We start from the raw sequence: 25,103 nt of genomic DNA, 5'->3' as shown, positions 1-25,103 counted from the left end.
AGCTTGGTCCTCAGAAGATTTTTCCAGCCAGATTGAGAGAGAGAAAACAAATGTGAGTGGTTAGATGTAAAACTAACAATTACTGTAAATGAGCCCATTTTCAGACTGAGAAAGGACATCACTAACATTTTAATGGTATTTACGTTCTCTGTTTTACATTACAGTTGTAAATTTCATATCCTCCTTGGCACCCATTAGATTCTGTTCCCTCATTTAAATTTTTTAATCTAAAAAGCAAGTAGGTAATTGATATGATATAAAGCACCATGCTGTAGCATCCTTCCTTCCTTCCGGAAGAAATATCTCTAGGTTCCACATAAACCCTACAGGCCTCATTAGAAAATCAAAACTGACCCCATTAGAGATAGAAACATAGAATGGAAATGGAAATTTTTAAAAAAATAATGTGTGAATGCATCCCAGTTGTTTTTTGAAAGTGCACACTTGCCTGGAAAAGATACTAGAGGTATAATCCTGTAGGTGGCTCTCTAAAATGATGTCTCACTTTTTTTATATTCTACTTTTCAGATTCTCACCAGATAAAAATCAGAAATTGATTTTTAATATGTGACAATTGCACAAATCACCCTCTTCCATAAAAATGTATCTCTTTAAGCAGTGGCATGTTTACAAGATTCTTTGTGAAGAAAATCATTTGCAGAATCTGAGGATAGGGTTCTCTGTAGCACAAGCTCTGCCACCTGGAGGCTACATCTGTTCTATATGTGGCTCCTTAGGATAGTTGGTGGTAGTGGATATATCTGGGAGTGATTAATGTGTCTGGGAAAAGTATTGATACTGCCTAGAAGTTTGTCTGATCATGAAGAGGCTGCTTCTTGATCCAGCATATGACAACTTCTGCCCAGTCTTCAGTTTTTCTTTTGTGAGGATGATTTTGGAGATGGTGTGGCATCAAACAGAGGATCAACCAGGATTCATATGTGAGTATGGGACCAGAATGTGATCAGTCACTCTGGCAGATGGTCTTCATTGCGACCTGGATAGAGGGAATGTTTCCTGGTCATACTTCAGGGTAGCATTTAGTATCACCAACCACAGTATTCTTCTAGATGATGGGGTTCACTGTTTCATGAGTGGCAGTTCTAGTTGATAGTTATAGCAGAGGAGTGGTAAAGTCCATGGTTGCTCAAGCCCACAGTTAATCAATGTGGGATGCCTCTGGTCTCAGCATTCTTCCACATGTTATTTAACATCTATATGAAATCAGTTGGAGAGGTTATCTGATGGTTCAGGATGAGGTTATTAGAATGCTGAAAGACAGACATTGCCACCCCAGGCCCAAGTGGTAATGCATAGGAGTCCTTACCTGGTATCTGGAGCTGTGAGGAAATGGATGAGGGAAAAAAAGCCTTAAATAAAATCTTTGCAAGAAGAAACTCTTGTTCGTACTTAAATATTCTGGCTACATTCTGGTACCTATGTGTGCAGCTGGGCAAGCTCAAGGAAGTAAGTTCTACATAAATTTCAGTAAGATATCTTCAATGCTTAGTAAATGATTCAAAGAAGATCAAACAGATGGAAGGAATATACTGAAATTCTGTACAGTAGAAATGTAAACATCCAAGATACCTGAGAAGGTACTCCCAATTTACAACCTCTAGTACTATTAGATTAAGTTAGACCAGCACTCTAGTCATTACCAAGTTAGAAACTCACAGCAAATGATGGAATATCTACAGAAATAGGGCAAGCAAAAGAAGAAGAATTGGTAAAGGTTTTGATTTAATTATGCCAACAAATCTGGAAAAAAACAGTGTGTCCAACAGATTGAAAAAGGTCAGTCTGCATACCAATGCCAAAGAAAGGAGACTTAGCCATCATACAACATCCTTAATTTCACATGCTGACAAAAAAATGCTTAGAAACATCCAACACAGGGTAGAGCCATACGTGGAAAGGGAGTTGCCAGATGTTCAAGCTGCTTTGAGAAAAGGTCAAGGAACAGGAGACGTTACTGCATGCTGGATAATTGAGAAAGTCGAAGTAATATATGCTTCATTGATTATAGAAATGATGTGTCAACCATGTCAAGCTATGGAATGTCCTTGGGAAAATGAGAATCCCAGAACATCTCTTTGTCCTCATGTGAAAGCAATTCACATGGCAGGAAGTCACAGTCCAGACGGAACATGGCAAAACAGACTGGCTCCCAATCAGCAAAGGAATGAGACAAGGCTATACTCTCCTTATTTATTCAGCCTATATACTGAATATTTATTAAGGGAAGCTGGATTGGAAGAAAATGAGTGTCATTTTAAAACTCTAGAAATAACCTGTACTGTGCTGATCACACTACCCTAATAGATAATAAATATAAAGATCAAACTAGTGAAATGGGTACAATCTTGATTTTTTAATTTCTACTCTCCTTTTCTTAGTCTCCCCACAGACTTTCACACTATGTTGGGTAAAGATGGGATCACATTATCTCTGAAGAAATAGGCCCATGACTTATGAGTTATCCTGAACTCATGGCTCCTGCTTGAGCAGGAGGTAGAAGCTATTGCCAGCTTGGGTTGGTGCACCAGCTGCATCCTTTAATGATCCAGGAAATTCTTCAAAACAGAGACTCATGTTTTTGTTGCCATACAATTAAACAATTATAATGCACACTACTTGGGGCTGCCTTTGAAGATAACTCAGAAACTGCTGTTCATTTAGAATGCAACGGTCTGGATGCTGGTAGGTGAGAGACACTCGTACAACATAAACCTACAGTTGCTGCATTGGTTGCCAATAGTTCCCAGGTCTAATTCAAAGTGCCAATGTTAATCTAGAAATCTTACATGGTTCACCTCCTTGTTACCTTTGGACCATTTACTCTGAATAGAATCTGTCCGTCCTGTGCAGTCATCCCAGGTATGGATGCTTAGGGTCCCCGTTCCACAAGAAGAAAATAGGGGTGCAGAGCCTGATTTTGGCAGCAAATCCAACATCATGGAATCATTTAACCTCTCAGGTGCAGTTAGTCCCCATGCTACTGGCTTTTTGTAAATGTGTAAAAATAGTCTTGTTGAAATGGGTGTTTGAACATTAGTGGTGATATTGAGCTGCCTCTTTTGTTCCCTTTTGCCTTATTTTGGAATTAGGTTTTTTAAATTATTATTTCTGTTTATATGTTTCTTGTGACTGGATGATATGCAAATGATTATATTCAGTCACTCACTAAAATCTTTAGCTGTATTTACCTACAGGTACTTGCTTTAGCTATTTATCTTTCCTTAATCTTCTGAGCATTAAAAAGGCAATACGATTTAGGTCTGCAGGGTGCTAATTGTAGTAAAGCTGGCCTATTGGTAAGCTTTTATTCTAGTTATTTGTATTTTGTTTTGGAGAGAGGGAGGGAGGGAGGGGGAGAGAGAGAATTTTCTTCTTTTATTATGCTGTAAATTGCCTTGAGTCCTTTGGAATTGGCAATATACAAATGTCTCTATTAATACATTTTGATATTACACACTATCATCAAATGGCCCTCTAATGAATGCAAGTATCGGTGTAAGAGGGAACTGGAGTGCTCTTCAAATATTTTCTTCCTGAAATTAATGTTATAAGTCCCCAAGTGCTTTTTTCTCAGCCAAACTTATATTTTTAATGGGAAATGAGGATGAATGTTTAAACCCCTCTTAACTGTTGGTTGCCCCAACTAAGGGCAAAGTCTTTCTTGAGTCAAGTCCTCTATTGCAGAGTTTCTTCCTTCTTCTTAGGCCTTAGCTCTCTATACTGAACTTACCTCCACCTTCAAAAACCCAGAACTTTCCTTTAAAGGGAAAGACGGAGTCAGTCGCTGTGATTGGGCGCTCCTGCATCATGTGGCTTGAGAATGAATGTATCACATCTAGCTGGGGGAGGGGAACTCCATTAGCTCTTTCTGAGCAGTGACAGTTAGAATTGTTGCCTGGTGCCAGGTGATGCTGCTTGCAGGCCCTAGTTCCACTAACACCTTTCTTTCCACCCAACTGCCATCATGCAGGCTGCTGAGGGGCAGCAGCTGTTTGATCCTGTCTCTTTTGGGAAGGACCTCATGATAGGTGGGGTGGCAGCTGCTGTTTCCAAAACAACAGTAGCACCCATTGAACGTGTGAAGCTCCTGCTCCAGGTTCAGGCCTCATCCAAACAGATCCGTGCTGACCAGCAATACAAAGGCATGATAGATTGCTTTATACGCATTCCTCGGGAGCAAGGTATGTTATCCCTAGAAACTGGGTCTCCTTTCACAGTTCTTGTTGCCAAGATCCCTATTCTTTAAATCTTTCTCTGCCATGAACACAATAAGCTAGGGATTTTTAGTTTTTCTTTAGATATTTTGAACCACAGCTTAGCAGAATCCTTGACTACTGGCTATGTGAGTTGGGATTTACAGGCATTATAGTCTCAAATTTGTCGACAGCACTTAGTTGCCTAACTACAATACTGTAGGTGCCCTAGATGGTTGGCATTACGGTGTCTTTTATACAACACCCAATCTGTGATCAGAGATGGTGAGAATTATAGTTAAAACATCCAGCGAACACTAGGTTGCATACACTTACTTGCCTTAATTTCATTTCTCCAAACTGCAGTATAATAATCCTAGTCTAGTGTTTATGGATTATTTTGAATGTATATGAACTCTTTAAACATCAATCATGCTTATCAAAAGCAATTCTAAATATATCCTAAGTTTACCTGCCAGTTTTGAATTGAATCTTTGCCATAAAGATTGCTGGCCTGTACTGTAGTGTAAATGCAGCAGCTATTGATGAAATTGTACATAGTTACCTATTTAATTCTACAATTAAGATACATATAAAATTCCCATTGCTATGTCCATATAGCCTGATGCCATTACTATTAGTAAATAAGGCGCACTGAGTGCAGTAAAATTTACTGCTAAATAAGTACATGGGATTGTAATCTTTTTTATTATTCAACAATTCTAGCCCTGAATTAAAAAACAAACAAACCAACAACTGTGTTTTTCTCCCTTCTAGATTAAATAGTTTAATCCTGATCACTGGTTAATTTTTCCAAATAATCAGCATTATGGACAGAATTAGTGGAATGTGAATTTATTCATTTGTACATATATTGTTTAGTATATTTTTGCCTTTTTTTCATTATGGAACTCAAGCAGAATACGTGGTTTTCTCAAGTAAAATCCCATCCATGTTGTTTGACTCTGCACGATGGTAACATCTTTTGCCCTGAGGCTCTTTTTGTGACATTCTGCCATGTGTGTGTCCATGTATGTGTGTCTGTCTGTATATCTGTATGTATGTCTACCTATTTATGATCATATATATTCATATTCTTAATGTGACTTGTCTTTATGGTTTCATATTACAGTGCTGATTTAAAATAATAAATCTAAAGATCTAGTAAATAATATCATCTAATATGCCATTAGCATGGTTGGAACATACTGAATTTGAAACTAATAATAATGCTTCCTTTCCATGTCTAAGTCAATAAACTCTCCCCCCCCCCCCCAATTACTTGGAATCTTGATCTAATAATTCAAATTCTGAATATTTTAGGCTGTAGCCTTAATTTAGTGTGCCAACAGAATCAACCAGACTAGGATTGAGCTGCTGCTGTTTGGGAGTAATTTGTGGCAGAACAAATCCAGTAACATTTATTATGGGGTAATAAATCCTGGGGTACTGTACAGAAGTATATAGTTTAGAGGTTTTAAAAATTCTGGCAACCAGGACTTGGAATATGTTATATGACAGACATTGTTGTTCTGGTGATTGATCCTCTTCTGTTTGTTGAATATAGTACTTTTTGAAAGCGGTCAAACTTAGTTGGGTGAGAGCTGCTGTTTTTTTTTTAGCTGAAGGAGATAGTGAATTATTAAGCATTCAAACATGTAATATGTAATTATATAATTTCAATAAATATTAATAACATATTTAATGAACACTGTTGCATATTAAATTCTATCAAATGCTTTTAAAAGGTTTGTAATTTTGCAGTGTAAGATGCAGCTATAATAAAGCAAATATGAATCACCTCCTTTTTACACATCTGCAGAATCAACTGCCCACAAGGAGGATTTGCCCATGAACTTCAAATCCAAAATACTTATCTGTACCAAAATGGTACATGGATTTTAATACCCACTAGTTTACAACTATTCTTCTCATAGTTTAATGCATTTGTCTTGTCAGGCATGAAGTGGAAAAGCTCAGAACCAATATTTTATCACTTTCAAATCAAAAGGATTCATATGGTTTCATATGGTTCATTCATATGGTCTGCCTCTGTATATTACAGTAGATTTTTAATTTTTTAAAAAGCTAAAAGCAGGAGCAGGGGATTTTTTGCCCCTTATCAGAAATGTATCTCTATTGTATTTGGCTCTTTATCTCTGGTGTAACTCTCAGTTTCTGTTCATAATAGGAGGAAAGTATCCACTGGTGCCAATATTTATCTTCCACTGTGAATGCTTGTGGAAATGGGCTGGCACAAAATGGACTGGCACATGAGCAAATGGGCATTCTGCTGCTCTCAGTTTAATAAAATCAGCTATACTAATGCAAACCACATGAATGACATCTCATAAAACTGGCCTCAATATAAATATTTAATTCTTTATTGTGTCCAGGCCTTTGCCAAATTTGTGCTCATATTTAAATGCGTTTAGGGGCTTCCTAATCTTGATAGCTATCACGGAACCCCTTGATGGATATATAGTATAAAGTATAAAGTGAACTGCAGTGGTCGAAACTAGTACTCCAGAAATCTTTCATATTTTGGAAATAGTACAGAAATTAATGTTGGTAGTGTCATTATCATTAGGTCATATGGATCAAGTTTTTTTTTTTTCCATTTCTACTGTCAATTTCCCTTGCATGTTATAAAACCCTCCCTGACTGGATTTTAGAAAGGCCATCACAGGCTGTTATTTTTTTTTCAGCAGGCCTTTTGAGAAGATACATTAAGAACAATTCCATCTTGTAATGAGAGGTTTTGCTGAAAATGAAATGAATCTTAAGTATAAAACTCTTAAGCTGTATTGTAATGCTATTATGTAATTGATGTTTATATTTTAATACTGTACTTACATATCTTGAAAGGAATAGGCATGGAATGGTTCTGAGCAACACCATAGAATAAATCTCAATAAATTATCAATAAATTTTGTTGCCATTTCTGTTCTCACTCTAGACCTAAACTTTCACTGTACAGTTATCAAATAATTAATATTGGAATAATCTATAATTCTAAAGCTAACTATTGACTTTGGAAACAACTGATAAGTTTTCTTACACCAGTACAGTAAAAGTGTAGTTGAAATACTTGAAATAAATTGAAAAAGTTTCGATACTACAGTCATGCAATAAAAACTATTTAAAATGAGGGAGCCTATACATTTTAAAATCTTCTATCTGTAGGATTTCTCAGTTTCTGGCGTGGCAATTTTGCCAATGTTATCCGATATTTCCCAACTCAAGCCCTAAACTTTGCCTTTAAGGACAAATACAAGCAGATTTTTATGTCTGGAGTTGATAAAGATAAACAGGTAAGTCTGATTTAATAAACGTTTATTCCAAACTTTTTCCCTTGTTTCAATCTTAAGAAGTAAGTTAATGTGGGTAGTCTTTTGGATGATTACAGGCATTGTATAGAAGACGTTGGATGAGATTTGTTGTTGGCTGTTACTGGTGAAAGCATTTCCTGAGTTGACTTACACTTATGAGTCATGGTCACCAGGAGATATTTATTTATTTATACGTACGTACATACATACGTACATACATACAATTTATATGGCCTGATTGTCCTTTCCTACAGCCCTTTGTGCCAGCCAAAGATCTTTGTTGAAGAATCTTCTGAAACTATAGGGAAGGGTCATCGTTGGAAAGGAGAATCATTGAAAATTAGTTTTATTCCTATTGCCAGCAGAATCTTCCACTGGATTTGGCCCTATGTTCCATTTGTGGAATCCTGTTTAGGATCCAAGCCATTGACTTTTTCATTAAGATGTACATTTAATAAAGGATTAATTCAGTGGTTATGTGGGGGAAATGATGATTCTTATTACTTGTAATGCCTCCACTTAAAACCCAATATTATGTTGGTTTATTTTTTCAGTGTTCTACTACTTAACCTGTTGTATTAAGGCAGCCATACTCAGCTTAATACTTTCTAGATGTGTTGGAGTGTCAACAGTCTAGAAATCCCAAATAGTATGTTTGCTGACTACTTGAAAATGAATGAAGTATATGAGAGAGTGTGTGGACATGAATATTCAGCAAAAAAGGGGTCAGAACTTCAGTTAGTCTTATGACTCCTATCATCCCAGCCCAACATGCTGGATGGAAATTCTAACAACTGTAATCCAAATGTACCTGGAAAGCATTAGGTTATATCAAGCAAACAGATTTCAGCATTATTTCTCATTGCTTTATAGAGTTGTTTGAAAGATGACTTGGAATGTGTGGAGGCATTTGAAAATAATTTCTCTCTTTTGACATAGATTACTGGCTGCTGCTTCCCCAACAATGCCTTTTCAATCTGTAAATATTTAAACGAATGTATTTCCAAAAGGCACTTAAGTATTAACGCCATCTCACTCACTGGGAAGTAATCATAAAAAGACTTAATTTTTAAAATCTAATTAAAAATTAGATTAATTTTTTAAATATTTTTTTATTTTTACAACAAACACAAAACATACATGAACAAACAAAACCATAAAAAGGCATTAAAAAAAGCATCTTCCATTTTATAGCGTGTGTCAACCAGTTACCAACTCGTTGGTGCCCCTTTCATAATCTTAAATTCTCATATCATCTATTCAAAATATACTTGTATACTTATCAATTAACAATTATTAATCATTCATAGCTAATCTATAGAATCATTTATTACAAGAAATTTTAACTTTCAATAGGATTAGTAATACATTTCCATCTATCGATTATATGTGTATATATATAATAATTAATATCAAATTTCTATTATAAAGTTTCCTAATCCATTACATTACTATATTTTCTCATCCAATCATTAATAAAAACAAGTTACTTATCTTCTTACTCTAATTTCAAATCTCAATTTAACTCATCTCTGCACATTTCATAATTTTCAATAACTTCCTCCTGCATAAGTAATTTTTAATTTTTCCAATTCTTAAAAGTTACAGTTCTAACCAGTATCAGTTACAATATCAGTTACAGTTCTAACCGGGTTACAGTTCTAACCAGATTCTTCACTACATGTTTCAACAAAAATATCTCTAGTTTAAAATCTATATGTTTATATTCAACCATGTATAAATGTCTAATCTCTTAAAACATTTAGAATCAAATACAATTTTTAACTATATATCTCAGATTTATACTTTATTCCAGTGCTTGCATAATTTTGAGTTCACCCTTTTCATTCAATATCCCAAAATATCTAGCTGTTTATTCCTTTTTCTATATTATTGGATAAGAGAAAGCAATAACAAATGTCCTTTCAAACATTCTGCTTTTGAAGCTTCTGTCAGTTCCATCATTGTTGTATTCCCTTGTTTTTCTTTAAACATCTGAAGTAGTTTCTTTCAATATTGTTTTACTTCTTCTTTTTGTGCATTCTCTTAGTACGATTTTCCATTATAATCTTGTATAATCTTTTTCTCACCCTCAGTGCCAAGAACAAGTCTGTCCCTCTTCATTTATCAGTTGATTAACCCTTTTAATTCTCAGTTTATAAGCCTCACAATAATTCTGTTTAATGTTTCTGATTTCTTGTACTATTTCTTCCTTTTCCATTGATCCCGTTTTATGTTTAATTAAGTCCATTTTAGCTTCAATATCTTTTTTTCTTTTTTTTTTTGCGGAAATTTCTGCAGCTCTTCTTCCAGTTTTTTATAGTCATCCTCAATAGTTTAAAGATCTTTTTCTGCATTGTGTTTCTCGTATAGTTTATTGTATTGATAAACCTTCATTGAGTTAAAGGATTCTTTATCTTTGTTCTTGCCAAAAATAAAGAAAAAAGAAAAAAAGAAAAAAGGAGAGGAAGGGAAAGACTAAATCTCTTTAAAAAAATCCAACTGAGGGGGGAATGGAGAGCAAAGCAGAGCTTCTAGCAGAAAGAAGAGCTACTGCCACTAAACAGGGCTCTTGTGACTAGCTCAAACTTTCCATCTTGATATTTTCAAAATCGCTTTCAACTCTGCTTTCTTGTTTATAGTTACGGATGGCACCTGTATAAACATGCACATCCCACTATCTTTTTAGAAAGCACAGAGTCCTTGAGCATGCGTCACAATAGAAGAAAAAGAGCACTATGTCGAGCCTCTAGATGGCAGTGTAACTTTCTTTCATTTACTTTCTCTTAACTCCACTTTCCCCGTTTCAAAATCAAAAAGTATAAATTTCTTACAACAATAAAGAAATCTTAGTCAAAAAAAAGGCTTAAGATAAAGAGTTATTGAGTATCAAAAAGAAAAAGCCAATCCAGTTAAAAAAAATTTTTTTTTAAGAGAAAAACATCTTGCCAATTCCACTAAAAAGGGAAAGTTGAAAAGAAAAAAAAATTTTCCCCCCTTTTTTTATAAGGCTCGATCTCGCCGCTTAATCCACTTTTCTTCACTTTTAAAAATCTCTTTAAGTTACTTAAGGTGTTCTCTAAGAATAGTTGAATAGTAAAAGTCCATCTCACCCAGTTGACACCCTTCTCTTCCTTCTTCCTTTGGAGCTGTCCCGGCTTTCGCAGCCATTTTGGCTGGCTCTCCTCCGCCGGCTTCAAGAGCTTCTCCCGGGATCAATCTGGGACTTGCGGCGTCCCTGAGATCCGCGGGACGTGCCCTTTACGATCGCCATCTCTACAAGACGGCTTAGGTCCATCGGGACCGTCCGGGGGAGGAGATATCGGCTGCCATCCTGGGAGCCCAGGATCGCCCGCCGTATCGCCGCGACGCCAGCTCTGCCCTCCAAAAAAAAAAATTAGATTAATTTTTAATCTACTGTATAATTGTACAATATAATAGTGGAAGGTAATTTGCTCTCCAAATATTTTAGATTTCATATTTCATTTTAATTATATATACTGTTGTAAACCACTGGGAATCTTGATTAAATTATGGTGGTATATAAATAAATAAACTTTTGTTTATATTTGAGAAGTTATATGATAGAGAATAGATAGAAAGCATACAAATTTTTGTATCTATTGTGCTTGTCAATCTTTGAGGAAAATATTTTTTTAAAAAAAACTTCATCATGTTTATTTACATATGTGCCTTGAATATGTGAATAAGATTAATATCATTAATCATCCCCAGTAGGTAATTTGTCTACATTTATTTTAATATATTTTGAATTATCAAATACATATTTCACATTTAATGCTCTTTTATTTATGAGCACTTACAAATGACCTTATGTAGTCTTTAATATTTTGTATTACATGTTTATCTTCTGTTAACCTGAGACAAATTAATTCTTAAACTATTATTCTAGAAAATGTGACATTTTTCTTAAAATACCTTGTGGCAAAGTCTCTTTTAAGCTAAACACAATTCTTAATGACTATATGAACATGCCCATGCCATTTTCTTGGCAACAACACAGAAACAATTTACCATTGACTTCTCACAAAATGCTTTTCTGATTTCTGGGCTGGTCTACAGCCCTTAGATTTCTTCTAGATCTCAGATTTAAGTACAAACAGGACCTACACTGTTTAGCTTTCTGAGATCAGCCAAGCTCAGTAAATGTCATTTAGTGTGTGATATAAGAATGAAAGCTGAAATAACTAATCTTCAGTGCATAAATAAAAACCATTGAATGCTGTATTTTAACAAAAGGTATGTATAATTGCAAAACTAGCACACTGATTTGAATTAAATAACAGCTGCCTTTTTTAACTGCATAAAAGAAACATAAATTTGAATCTAAAATTGTAAATGCCAATACTTTTCAAAAATTTAAATCCAAAATATCTTTTATCTCAAAACAGCCTTAACTAGATTACTCACACATTAACACATAAAGTTGGGGATGGTTTCTTATAAGACAAAAGCTGTGTTACCCACGATCAAAATGATTTTGGGATACCATTTTCTATTTACAACAATTGACATAGGTTGAAATGGGAGGATATTGTGGGTATGTATAATTAGAAAATCAGGTTTTTAGTCCAGGAATGTGCATTTTGCCATCAAACTCCAAAACCCCTAAAATACTGGTCATTTGCTTTTATTTGAATTTGATCATAGACAAAATCAATTTCATCTCAACATTTGCTTATAATAGTTTAGATATTCATCAGGAAAAAAGAGGTTTGTGTACAACTTTGATTTTGAACTGAGCACACTTTATATTACAGTTTGTCAGATGGTTCGTTTCAAATCTGGCTTCTGGTGGAGCAGCTGGGGCTACTTCACTGTGTGTAGTATATCCACTAGACTTTGCACGAACTCGATTGGGTGCTGACATTGGCAAAGGTAAGGTGCTATATATTAAAAATATTTTAAAGATGTGCTTACCTGGCTATTTTAGTTTCTATATGCTTTGCTATCAATACTTGAGGAAAAATCAAGACTTGACATTTTAAACTTTCAATTGCAGGTACAGAAAGCTTATAACATAAAGTACATCTAGCGTTTTCTTTCTTCAACAGCCAATAGATGCCTCTAAGAAGTTCACAACTATGCCCCTTGTTTAATATGCTTCCCCACTATTAGGTGTTCTGTAGCAAATTGTTCTGAATTTGGAGATTCCATGGAGCATTCCTATTTACTGTATATTTGAATGATTAAGTGCCGGTCACTTTGAAAATGAAAGATACTATCCAAATATAAATAAGTTGCCTCATTTACACAACATGTAAAAATATCAAAGGTATTTGTTTTTAGTTTACCATGGTGTGTAAACTTATTCTAAGAAAGAAAAAAAAACTTGATTAACTTGGAGGTAGCAAACCATGGTTTGAATTTGTTTTATGAATTGTTTTCATCTTGGCTTGTTATACCTGAACAAACAATAGGATTGAGTGGTTGTGGATAGAGTGATTATGGAGCCCCTGTTGGTTTGGTTTGGTTTAAGGCTGGGGATTGTTCTTCCAGTCACCAGTGTTCTCTTTTTATATACAGTGGTACCTCGGTTCACGAACTTAATTCGTACCGCGACTCTGGTCGCAACCCAAATTGGTCGCGACCCGAATCAAATTTTCCCATAAGGTTCAATGTAAATATGATTAATCCATTCTGACTCCTCCGAATTTGGTCGCGACCCGATTTTTGGTCATGTCCCGAATCAAATTTCCCCATAAGGTTCAATGTAATTACAGTTAATCCGTTCTGAACCATATGGTTTTTTTTTTAAACCGCAAAAATATGAAACAAAATACAGTACGAAGAGAGAGAACGCTAACCTTGCTCGACGCGACTTCTGGCATGGAGGACAGGAAGGCGGGTGGGGAGGCGGTTATTGCTTGGAGGGAGAGTCCCCCTCCCTACAGGAAGCCGCAACCACGTGTCACGGGAGGGAAAATGGCCGCAGATCCTGTTCGTCACCCAATCCGGCATTCGCGAACGGAGGCAAAATTTTGCGACCGGAGCTGTTCGTGAACCGAATTGTTCGTGAACAGAAGCGTTCGTGAACCGAGGTACCACTGTATATTCTTTTTTCTTTTATCTGTAAGTCACCCAGAAGTTGGGTGGTCTCAAAATTGGATTAAATAAATAAATAAATTCTGATTTACCTTTGATTTGGTTTTCTGCTGTATATGTTCCTTCTGGGAATTGGCAGAACAAGTGGAATAAACAAACCACAAATTGGCCAAACAAGGTATATTTACTTGGTTCATCTACAAAATTGACTCTGATTTTTCAGCAAATTTGACAATCTGTCCAGACAGAGACAGAGACATCTACTGATTGAGGAGCTTCTTTATAAAATGAGTATTACGGGTCTTTTGTTTTTATTTATGTTTCTAATATTTTAACATGATTTTGAAAGTTTGCTTTTATCTATTTTACTTTTAAGGCCCCTCAGAGAGACAATTCTCAGGTCTTGCTGACTGTATTGTCAAAATTGCCAAAAAAGATGGAGTTACTGGTCTGTACCAAGGATTTAGCGTTTCAGTACAGGGAATTATTGTATATCGGGCATCTTATTTTGGATGTTATGACACCATAAAAGTAAGTTTTCTGAGCAAACTAACGTTTTTCAAAAACACTGAGTATTGATAAGCTATTTTTATTATGCATGTTTTTATATTATGATACTTTATGTATAATATTTTATATTATACAGTTTTTAGCTCACATGCTACTGTACCTCCCTGTTAGCTGTGGCATAATTAACCTTATTCATAAAGAACTGAGAATTAGAAAAAAAAAGATACCTACTGGTTGATGCAGTCTTTCTTAACTAATAGCTTCTATGTACTTCTTGCATCCCAGTCCACTTGTTATTGCATCCAAAATTCTAATGCAGTATAAAACACCTCACCACACTTCTATTTGGTGGTGTTCATCTGAGGAAACAAGTATATATTGCGTCGCATATGGACATTTATTGCACTATTAATGAGATGCAGAAGCCCTACACTCAACATTGCCGACTGTGCGCTGGAGATTAGTATCTTGATGTGTGTAGATAAAGTGTACTATGCTAATTAATTCCTTAATGTAAGTAACAGAGAGCGGAATCCTATCTATCTTTAATTAAAAATCTCTTCCATTCAGTAAAATTTACTCCTGAGTAATTAGGACTGTAGCTATAATCAAAGCAATTCTATGCCTAGGATTTATAGATTATTCTAAATCATAACGTACTTTGTTTCACTTATCATGACTGTGATTCCATTTATTTTTTATTTATTTATTTATTTAGCATATTTATATAGCTGCCCATCTCACAAACACACGACTCTGACTTGTGGCTCATTTATCAAGCCATGGTTTAAACAAATTGTCTTGTACAATGAACTCATTCAGTGAGTTAAGGGAAAAACAGGTCTTCCAAAATTTAGACCAATAATTCAGCCACAAGACTAAGAATAGTAATTTTCTATAAGACTCTGGGGCTATTATGTCCTCAGAATTAGAATAAACTCCACTCATCTCTATGCATTTTATAGATTTAAAACAGTAACATGATGGTATAAAAGACTAAAATAGGGAAATAAATTTTCTTAACACTGCACTATTCTTGACTGATTAATTGACCTTTTCCTTCTATCTTCAACTTGGTCCTTCAGCTCCTCCAACAGTGCATCCATTCCTGCTATAATCAAGTCCATTCACCTTGCTGCTGGTCATCCTTTTCTTCTCTACCTTTACCACCATTATCAACTTCTCAAGAGAGCTAGATCTTTGCACATGTCCAAAATATAAATCGAGTCTGGTTGTTTGTCCCTTGATTGAGAACTCTGAATTGATCTGTTTGATGATCCATTAGTTTGTTTTCTTGGTTATCCCTAGAATTTTCAAGAGTCTACTCCAACACCAAAGTTCAAAAGCCCGAAAGATTGCCTGAATGATTCTTTTTTTGGGGGGGGGGCTAATATTTTTATTAGAGATTACATTATGCAGATAAAACTAATACAAACTATAAATAAAAAAGTGATAAAAGATAAAAAGTTCAGGAAAGAAAAAGAAAAAATTAAAAAAAGAAAAAAAGAAGTAACTTCCCGTCGGACCCAGCAAGTATAAACAATTTAAACAACTTAGCCCCATCTCTTGAAATATAACAATCTTATCAAATATGAGACCCCATATCTCACCTCATTCTCTATAAACAAATCTTTAAAGCCTCATCATCCATCCTAATAAGCAAAAGTCCATTGTTACCAGAAATAATCACATACTGTATCTATTACAAACTTAATCTAATAAATTGACTTGAATTCCATCCCTTTACATTTATATCTCATTTTCTATTTTTTAAACAAATCCTCAAACTTCATCATTCAAATATAATCAGTAAAAATCCAGTAAAAGTTACCAGGGATAATAGCGTAACTATTTTAGCCTTAATCAAATAGATTTAAAATGTAACAAATAACCTCTTTCCCATATAACTCTTATCTATAAAACAAAACCTTAAAACATCATCTACAAACTTGTCATTCCAGAAGTTCTCAATATTTAAAAAGCAATAAAAAAATTAATTCCAAAGTGATTAAGAAATGAGGATCGGCTGAATTTGAGTCCAAAAAGGCTACATTATGACTATGTGCTTAAATGGAATTTTCCCTTGACTCCTAGCTGCTCTACTCATTAGCCAACTGCAAAAACATCAGTTCCTGCAGTTTACTCGCGAGGAGTAATTGTCCAGAGTATGTGTGGGCAATCTCAAGATTTCTCCTTTCTCCGGAGACATTTTGGTGGCCCAGATCCTGCATCCAGCTGCAAGTTTCAGCTGTAATGTCCCCATTTTTCGGGGACATCTTTAGTTTGCCATACCTCATTGGAAGTTCCTCATCACCTGAATGGTTCTGATCTTTGTAGATATAGACATCATGGCATCAGATGATCTCTTCTAAGGCCTTCATTGTTATCCTATCAAGTAGTAGTCTACAGCATATTTCTTGACTGCTGGTTCCTTTAGTCTGGTAGTCAATCCTAAAGGAGAGAAACTATCCACCACTTCAGTGACTTCACTGTCAGTTCTAAGACTGATAGTTGTACTTGTTATTATAAGTTTGGTCTTCTTTATATTTAATCTTAGTCCCATTTTTTCACTGTGTTCCTTGACTTTCATGACTAGAGCTAGCAGATTATTTTCAACTATCAGAGTAATGTCATTAGCATAGCACAGGTTATTGATATTTCTTCCTCCAATTTTAAAACCATACCATCTTCTTCTAATCCAGACTCCCTCAAATATGTTTTGTATGTAAACTGAATAAATGAGGAGTGACTATGTAGCCTTGTTTCATTCGTTTGCCAACCTGGAGCCAATCTGTTCCATCTGGGCTGTAGCTTCGTGTCCTGTGTATAAGTTCTACATTAAATGTTCTAGGATTCCCTTTTTCCTAAGAGCATTCAATAGCTTGATATGGTTGGCACAACTGAAGGCCTTTCTATAAACAATTATTCACATCTTGACTTCTTTTTTTATTTTATTTGACTTCTTCAGTTATCCAGGGTACACCAGCAATAATGTCTCATGTTCCTTAGTCTTTTCTAATACCAGCTTGAATTTTTGACGTTTCCCTTTGTATGTAAGATTCTAAACTACATTAAACGATCCTAAGCATTATTTTGCTAACATGTAAAATTAAGGATAGTATGCGAAGGTTTGCAGACTTTATTAAATCTCCTTTCTTTGGTATTGGTATGTAGACTAACCTCTTCCAATCCCTTAGTCTCTGTATTGTTGTCCATATTTGCTGGCATAGTTTGGTTAAAAACTGGATTGATTCTTCTTCTGCTGCTTGCCATGTTTCTGCAGATATTCCATCAATTCCTGTAGCCTTCCGACTTGATAATGACTGGAGTGCTGATCTAACTTCTTCTGTACTAGAGGTTCTTGTAAATAGGGAATATCCATTATTTGGCACTGTATCATCAATCACTTTTTCTTGTCCATACATGTGATTTTCTTGGTAAAATATAGGAGTGATTTACTATTGCCTTCTTCCATGCAGTATGAAATGATACCTTTATCATTGTCACTAAAATTATTATCCACCTTTAGCATCTCCTATATCTCGGCTGCCCAAATAGGTGCCTGCTTGCTTTGCTAGGCAGGTGTGATGACCTTTATGCTTTGGGTGACCCTACTTGTAGTATATATTTCTGGTGTACACTCACTGGGTTCTTCAGTTATTTCTCCTACCACCATGAAGCAGAACAGCAGGACCTTTTGGGGGAGGGTGGAAGGAGGGCGGGCACTATTCTTACTTCAGATAAAATCAGAATGGTTGCTGACCTGGGGTTCAGTTCTCTATTAGCGTTCCCAGTACATTTTCCCTCTATGTACCTCTTTAAAAGAAGCCTTAGTTATTACTGAAAGATCTTCAGAAAGCACAAAGGCAATGAAATATAAATGTAATTGATTTAAACTTTAAAATGAGTCTTGCATTTTGATGAATACTTATTTTTGTACCTAGACTAAAATTGCATTTGGATAAATGTGATTTGTGATTCTGGTCTCACCTGTGGGCCACAGTTTACCATCTTGACATTCACCTATATTGCATCTCATTTCATATTAAATATTCCTCCTGTTTAATTTGTCTGACACTCTAAAACATAAGATGAAAAATATTTTAAATTACTTCAAGAATGTAAAATGATTCATTCAAAATACTCTGAACAAATAGAAATTTGTACAGTAGTAGTATGATTTCACTTCATTAATGTTACATTAAATGTTTGAAGACAACCCAATGACTTATTTCTCTTTTCCCTTCTTAGGGACTGCTACCAAATCCAAAAGAAACTCCATTCCTTGTATCTTTTGCAATTGCTCAAGTGGTGACAGTATTTTCTGGGATACTCTCGTATCCATTTGACACTGTCAGAAGACGCATGATGATGCAGGTAAGTAGTACATTTAGAAAACTTTTGTCCTTGTGAGTGTCTGGGCTACAGCATTCTGTTTTGATGCTACTTATTCTGTATCTCTCCTCCTTAATTGGAAAACGTGATATTAGAATATTACACTGAAGGGTCTGTCTAACCCTATATTGTCTATTTATTTGTGCAACAGCTCTTCAGAATCTCAGATAGGAATCTTTTCTACTCCTACAGAGATTCTGGAACCTTCTGCATGCAGAACAAGTATTCTGTTACTAAGTAGCCTTTGTATAAGACATATGCATTGGCCTATACACTGCATGCACTTAGATTTAAGATAGGGAAATTGATGCTTTTGACTTAGCTATAATTTGCACACAACTTTGACATAGCTAACATTGGAATTGTGAAAGAAAATAAAATATGGTGTTCTGTTACAGCTATCCAATCATTTTGGCAGTTATTAGGTTCTCTATCACCAGTATAGAAATGAAAGCAACAGGAGTAAATATTAACAAATAATACATTTTTATTGTATTGGTAAATTCCACCCTCCTCAATATTTTGTGTATATGTTTGAGATGTTTGAAGGGAAACCATGGCTGGCATGCAGGAGAACCAAATTAAGGTTATGTATGTATGTGTATTCTGTGCTACTGATTCACAGTGCATAAATTTAGATTAAATCTGTGTTTTCTTAAAAAAAAGAATCCCCCCATCCTCTTTTTCAGTTTATTTTATTTACCATTGATCTAACACTTAGAAAATCTAATCTAAAACATCTTCTTTTCATTTGCATCCCCTCTCAATAGAAATTTAGGAAAATCTAAAAATCAATCAATCTCAGATTGAAACATCAGAGTGAAAATTAACTGAAGAACAATGTAACAAAAACAGACATTATGTAAGAACTAGCAGTCTTTAAAATATCCTAGGAAGTGTCCTTATTTGAGTCTGAAGTTTACAAGAAACCTTATGGGAAAATCATGGACATTTTAAATTTAGCAGCAGAGACCTACATCAGGAAAATATTTACTTGTTAAGTTCTTAGCAGTGGCAACATTTTGAGATAGGTATACCTAGCATTTACTATGAAAAACTAATACCATAAAAAAATTATTTACTATATTTCAAGTGTATATGGTTTGCATTAACTCTGATTATATTTGAATGTCTTTGAATGCAGAGTGGAGAGACTGAACGTCAGTATAAAGGAACCATTGACTGCTTTATCAAGATATATGGCCAGGAAGGAATAAATGCCTTCTTTCGTGGGGCATTTTCAAATATTCTTCGTGGGACAGGGGGTGCCTTGGTGCTAGTCCTTTATGACAAAATCAAGGAGTTTCTTAATATTGATCCTTCATTAGGCCGATCATCTGAGTAAAGGCACAGATGACCTATTTTACCTGCATTGCACACGTAGAGATAAAACTCATATTGTTTTGAATATTGGTTTATTAATTACTATTCCACTTTGTAACAAGTCAACAGTATTTACTGTTATGATTTTAAAGCAATTTAAAAGCATGTGTTTTTTTCATAAAAGGTTATGCTTACTTATTTGTTGCTGTCAAATACCTCCTGCCTTTTGTTTCCTTTTCCAGTCTTTTCCTTGTGTCATTATCTTTAATGTCAAAATCAAGATTCTTGGATTTCATCTTGAAGATAAGCAACTAAAAGAGGGAAAGAGAAACAATGAATGGCCTAGCCATGATAGTTGATGGATGAGCTTGGGTTGGAATCCAGTTTTCTCAGAGCCAAGCCCAGTAGTGTTCAATTAAGTTTAACTTCTTTCTATTAGCAAGAAATCAGAGCTTTTCCAAGCAAGGCTAAAGAATGAATAGGCAGAATATAACCCCTGTTAGTGCGAATTTATTCAGATTATTTTGTTCAATAGTTTGAATTAAGGGTGGCTTGGAATGAATGTACTGTAGCGTGCTACAGCAAAGTAATAATAGGAGTCCTTGCTAGGAGATTATGTTTTCCTTAATCTTTTCCAGTATCACAGAAGAAAAAGGGGTATGTATGTGAAGCAAAAGCTGGGGATGTTCAGGTAAAGGAATCCAATACTATCTGGGAGTCTCAGTCATGCCTTTCCAAAGTAATAAATTAACTTTGTGTAGTAAAAGTCATCAGTGTAAAACAGCTAGTAAAGATTATAATCTCTAAATCTTTTATTTTACAATGATACTGTTAATAGGATATAACTTGTAGAAATGGAAGGAAAGCCTCAGTGTGGCCTTTTGTCAGATACCCTCAAGGTGATTTACAACAGAAAACATTAAAATGCAATAAATAGAGTAAAAGACAGTAAATCAGAACAAGAGAGAGAAAGAAAATATTAAAACCTCAAAGATCACATGAAAGGAGATTAAAGGAATACACAATGTTAAGAATCTGCTAGTAAATCTGTAAGGCTACTGCAAAAGAATGTATTTTACCAATATTGGAAAGGTTTCTGAGCAGATACAAAGAAGTCTGCAGAGAAAGCACGATGTTTGTATCACCATAGTCATCTTTCCAATAGACTCCTGCTTAATGTCCATTGATACTGGTCTCAGAAAAAGGGCTTCAGAAGAACTTACAAAAATAATAAAGAACATGATTGCTTAGATAGTCTCAACTAGGCTTTAAAACCAAAACCACCATTTAAATTGACCCCCATAAACTAGGAGCCAATAAAAATCTGTTGATGATACCCTTACTGTTATCTTCTGCATCAGATTTTTCAAAAGCAAATATCTGGGGGGAAAAAATAGCCCAGATGTTAATAGAATATTAACCAGAGTTGACCAGACAATTGTTAGAAAATATCCCTTAAATTCTTAGCCACATATTAGGAAACAACATTTATTTGGTCATTTTCATCTACATATTTTTTAGTAATCTTTGTACCGTAGAGTTTCATGATAAGGAAAATTATATAGATCCAAATAATCAGGATAAGAATCACCATTATGACAAACAGAATAATACTGCAGGGCTCAGTCAAATCAGGCTAGGTTGTTTTTTCCTAAATTTAGTATGAAAAATTATATATCATTGCAACTGCAATGGTTGATTTCTTAATTCCAACATCAAATAGGATGGTAATGAGAAAAGAACATTTCGGTTGTTCAGTAGATGGTGGTAAGAAAAGTCATATGCCAGTTCACAAACTTACAGTAAAATCTTTTTTCTCTTCATGCATCACTTGCATTCTCACAGATCAAATGTCTGTGGTAGTAACATGCTCAGTTAGCTGCACCCTGAAAGTATGTTTAAGGAAGGATTGTAGGGGAAATCTTATCAACCCCAACAGCTGAAGAGTGCTTTGAAGTTGCTTTTTTGGGACTGTGGCCATAGGGTGTTCTCTCTCAGAAAAGACAAAGTTTGCATGCAAGCAATTTTTTATTAAGATGGTTACAGACAGCATCTTCCTGAATACCATATTAGAAACAAACATCATTGTCAAATAGTAATTGGTTGATTTGAAAAAAATAACATATTCACCTTTAACTAGGCACAGTTTATCACAAACTTGATGTTAAAACGTATTCACGAATAAAACAATTGGCTTGATTTGCACAATATTTTTAATTATTATATTCCATGGATTATAGGTTACAGTGCCTGCATTTACACAATATGCTAAACCAGAAAATATGTGGTTTTAGCTTATTGTGTGTAACTCTGTGAACCTCTTGCTGCCAAAACCATTTTGAATTATAACTGGAAACTAAGGTTGGGTACACACATTGCATTAAGTCATGATTTGTTGAATAAAACACAGTTGTCTACTTTTGTGCTACATGTTTTTATATTACAGAGAAGGGCTGCATTCATATATGCTGAGATACTCTTTTTTACTCCAAAGTTTTTTGAAAGAAACAATTGACTGGCTTCATATAGAGTAGTCCTCACTTAGCGACAGTAATTGGGACCAGTATTTCTGTTGCTAACCTATGCAGTCATATACCACAATATCACATGACCGCTCTGCTCTGCTTAGTGATGGCAGTTCCGGCAGTCCTCAATTACCATGGTTAAGCGAGGACCATGTGGGTCATTAAGCAAGAACCTCATGTGACTTCCTGACTTCCCAACTTCCTACCAGCTTCCCCATTGATTTTGCTTATGGAAAGCCAGCAGGGAAGGTGGCAAATTAGAATCACGTGACTGCAGGACACTGCAACAGTCAGAACTTTGAGGACCAGCCGTAACTACCACTCATTCAGTGCCGCTGCAAGTTCAAATGGTTGCTGAACAAGTGGTCATTAAACAAGCACCACCTGTATGGCAAGCCAGGAAAAGTTGTATCGTTTCTGCCTGATGTTGCTACTATTAAAGAAACAAGTGCCCTTCTACATGTTTTCATTTGAAAAGTGGTGAGCTACAACATGAGTTATAATTAACACAGACATGAAACAAGGCTTACTAACTATATTAATCTAATTATAAAACAGCTATAAATTAATAAGCAATCATTGTTTAATCAACCAATATTGATGATGACTGAAATCTTTAACTACTTTCAAAGTTATCCTACTGAAATTATTGTAATGAAGCTTGGGCAAAGAATCACAGTCATGACAGTTGATATAATGTAAAAATAATCTACAGTATGAACAAATTTTCCCAATCTGAAAATCATATGTGGAAAGTATTACTAAGGATTAAACATTAAACAACCAAACAACCAGGATTAAACAACTGCATATATAGGTAGTCCTTGTTTAGCGACCACAATTGGGATTGGCAACTCGGTCATTAAGCAAAGCGGTTGTTAAGTGAAACTGCAACTGTGCTTACAATCTTACTTCAGCTTTCCTTTGCTTTACAGACCTGTGAAGATTGTAAATGTGAGGAATGGTGGCAAAGTTACTTTTTCATCACCACTGTAACTATGAATGGTTGCTAAACGAGGCAGTTGGTAAACAAGGACTACCTGTATGATTTTTTTAGAAGTAGATCCTTTGCATGCATAAAGAGAGGGACAATTTGCACTAGAAATCTCATGTTACTCCATGAATATTTCTAGATAAGAGTTAATTGTTGGCTAACAGAAGGGATTAACTGCAATCCAGAGAGAATTCATTTTCTTAAATGTGAAAGAAAATAATGGGACAAGTTATGAATTATTATTAGTCTATTTATAGTCTGGCTTTCTGTCCATAGGGCGCTCACAGCAATTAACTTCCCAAAATAAAATATAAATAATTAAAAATAGCTAAGGACAGCTAAAATTATTCTTAGTATTTCCACTAATAGTTAGCTGAACTGTTAAATCAATTGTACCATTGATATTTTCTTAAAACTCTTTGATTTCAGCATGTTAAACATTTTACTGCTATAATTAATTAAGAGTAAGCTCTCTTAAAAGTGAACCTCCAGTTCTAGGCTGCAGATGACAAATAAATGGCCAAAGAGCAGCAAAGAGTTAGGTAGGATTTTCTGTATCTCTTTGTGGCTCAGAAGTGATAGCCCCAATAAGGAGGAGCTTATTTCCTAGTAAACACAGATTGGAGTGTATGGATCCAATATGATGTACACTTACTTGGCATATGTTCCACTAAGGTCCATTTTTTTATGGATCAAGGCTTTTGACTAAACCTTGACTCCTCCAATTAGGGTTATTCTTACTATTCCTTCAAGTGGAAGCAACATTTTTTCTGATGTTCAGTATGTTATATAATACAATTGAACAAAACAAACCAGAGTTTAGATTTAACAGAATATGAAACTGTATTCTAAACCTAAACTGGCAAGAATTAGCACTTGAAGGAAATCAAAAAGTTGGATTCAGAGCAAAATACACAAAATGCTCAGCTGGATACATACAAAAATAATTTCCATTTAAGAAAAACATCTAGTGCAAAGCATCAGAAAAACAGAATCTGAAACAACAAAACATATTAGCTACAGCTGTAGGTTGTCAGCAAAGTCCCACAGCCTTCTGCCTGTCTTGTTGCTGTTACCCATTTTCTGGTTGCTACTGCCTGTTCACTTGATACTACTTGAGAGGACAAGGACATTATTTATTTATTCATTTATTCATTCATTCAATTTGTATGGCCACCCATCTCAACAAGTGACTCTGGGCAGCAAACAATAGTTAAACAAATTAAAAACAAATTGCCATTATAATACAAAAATTAAAATGCAGGCAGCAGCCAAGAAGAATGTTACAATCCATGGTTGTTAACACAATCAGGAGACGAGACCTTTCACATATTCAGGGCCTCAGGTCCAGACACATAACGAGATCTTTAGAGCCTTACGAAAGGCCAGCAGAGTTGGGGCCATCCTGATCTCTGGAGGGAGGATGTTCCATAGGGCATGTGCTACAGCACAGAAGGCACACTTCCTGGACATGAAGTCTTCATTTATACTCTCCTCTCCCTGAAAAGAAAAAGGGCCGGCCAGCAGGCAATTGTCATTGCATAGAGGGACCACACAAGGAAAAGATGACTGAAGAATATTGTACTTTTGTACATAGTAGCTCAAGTAATGGGAGTCACACCAATTGCAGAAACCTAGGGCACATTAGAATAGTGCAGACCATGGTAGTACCTATGACACTCTATGGAAGCAAAAGTTGAATTTTGAAGAAGCAGAATAGGGAAAAGCAAAGGGTCTCTGAGCC

The 25,103-nt window shown here is 35.2% G+C and overlaps 1 protein-coding gene across 1 annotated transcript; it reads left to right on the top strand.

Moving 5' to 3' along the window:
• The first annotated feature begins 3,985 nt into the window (after positions 1 to 3,985).
• On the top strand, positions 3,986 to 19,862 carry SLC25A31 (solute carrier family 25 member 31). The gene is made up of 6 exons (XM_088133261.1): positions 3,986 to 4,202; positions 7,401 to 7,528; positions 12,328 to 12,445; positions 13,989 to 14,143; positions 18,374 to 18,499; positions 19,662 to 19,862. The coding sequence occupies exons 1-6, from the start codon at positions 3,986 to 3,988 to the stop codon at positions 19,860 to 19,862; spliced, it is 945 nt and encodes a 314-aa protein (XP_087989387.1).
• The last annotated feature ends 5,241 nt before the right edge of the window (positions 19,863 to 25,103 follow it).

This window comes from Python bivittatus, unplaced genomic scaffold (genome assembly GCF_059951505.1).
Source record: "Python bivittatus isolate LINGU-HERP-01145 unplaced genomic scaffold, Pbiv_v1 ctg000070_np1212, whole genome shotgun sequence".
NCBI lineage: Eukaryota > Metazoa > Chordata > Lepidosauria > Squamata > Pythonidae > Python > Python bivittatus.
This window is presented reverse-complemented; position numbering and strand designations above follow the sequence as displayed.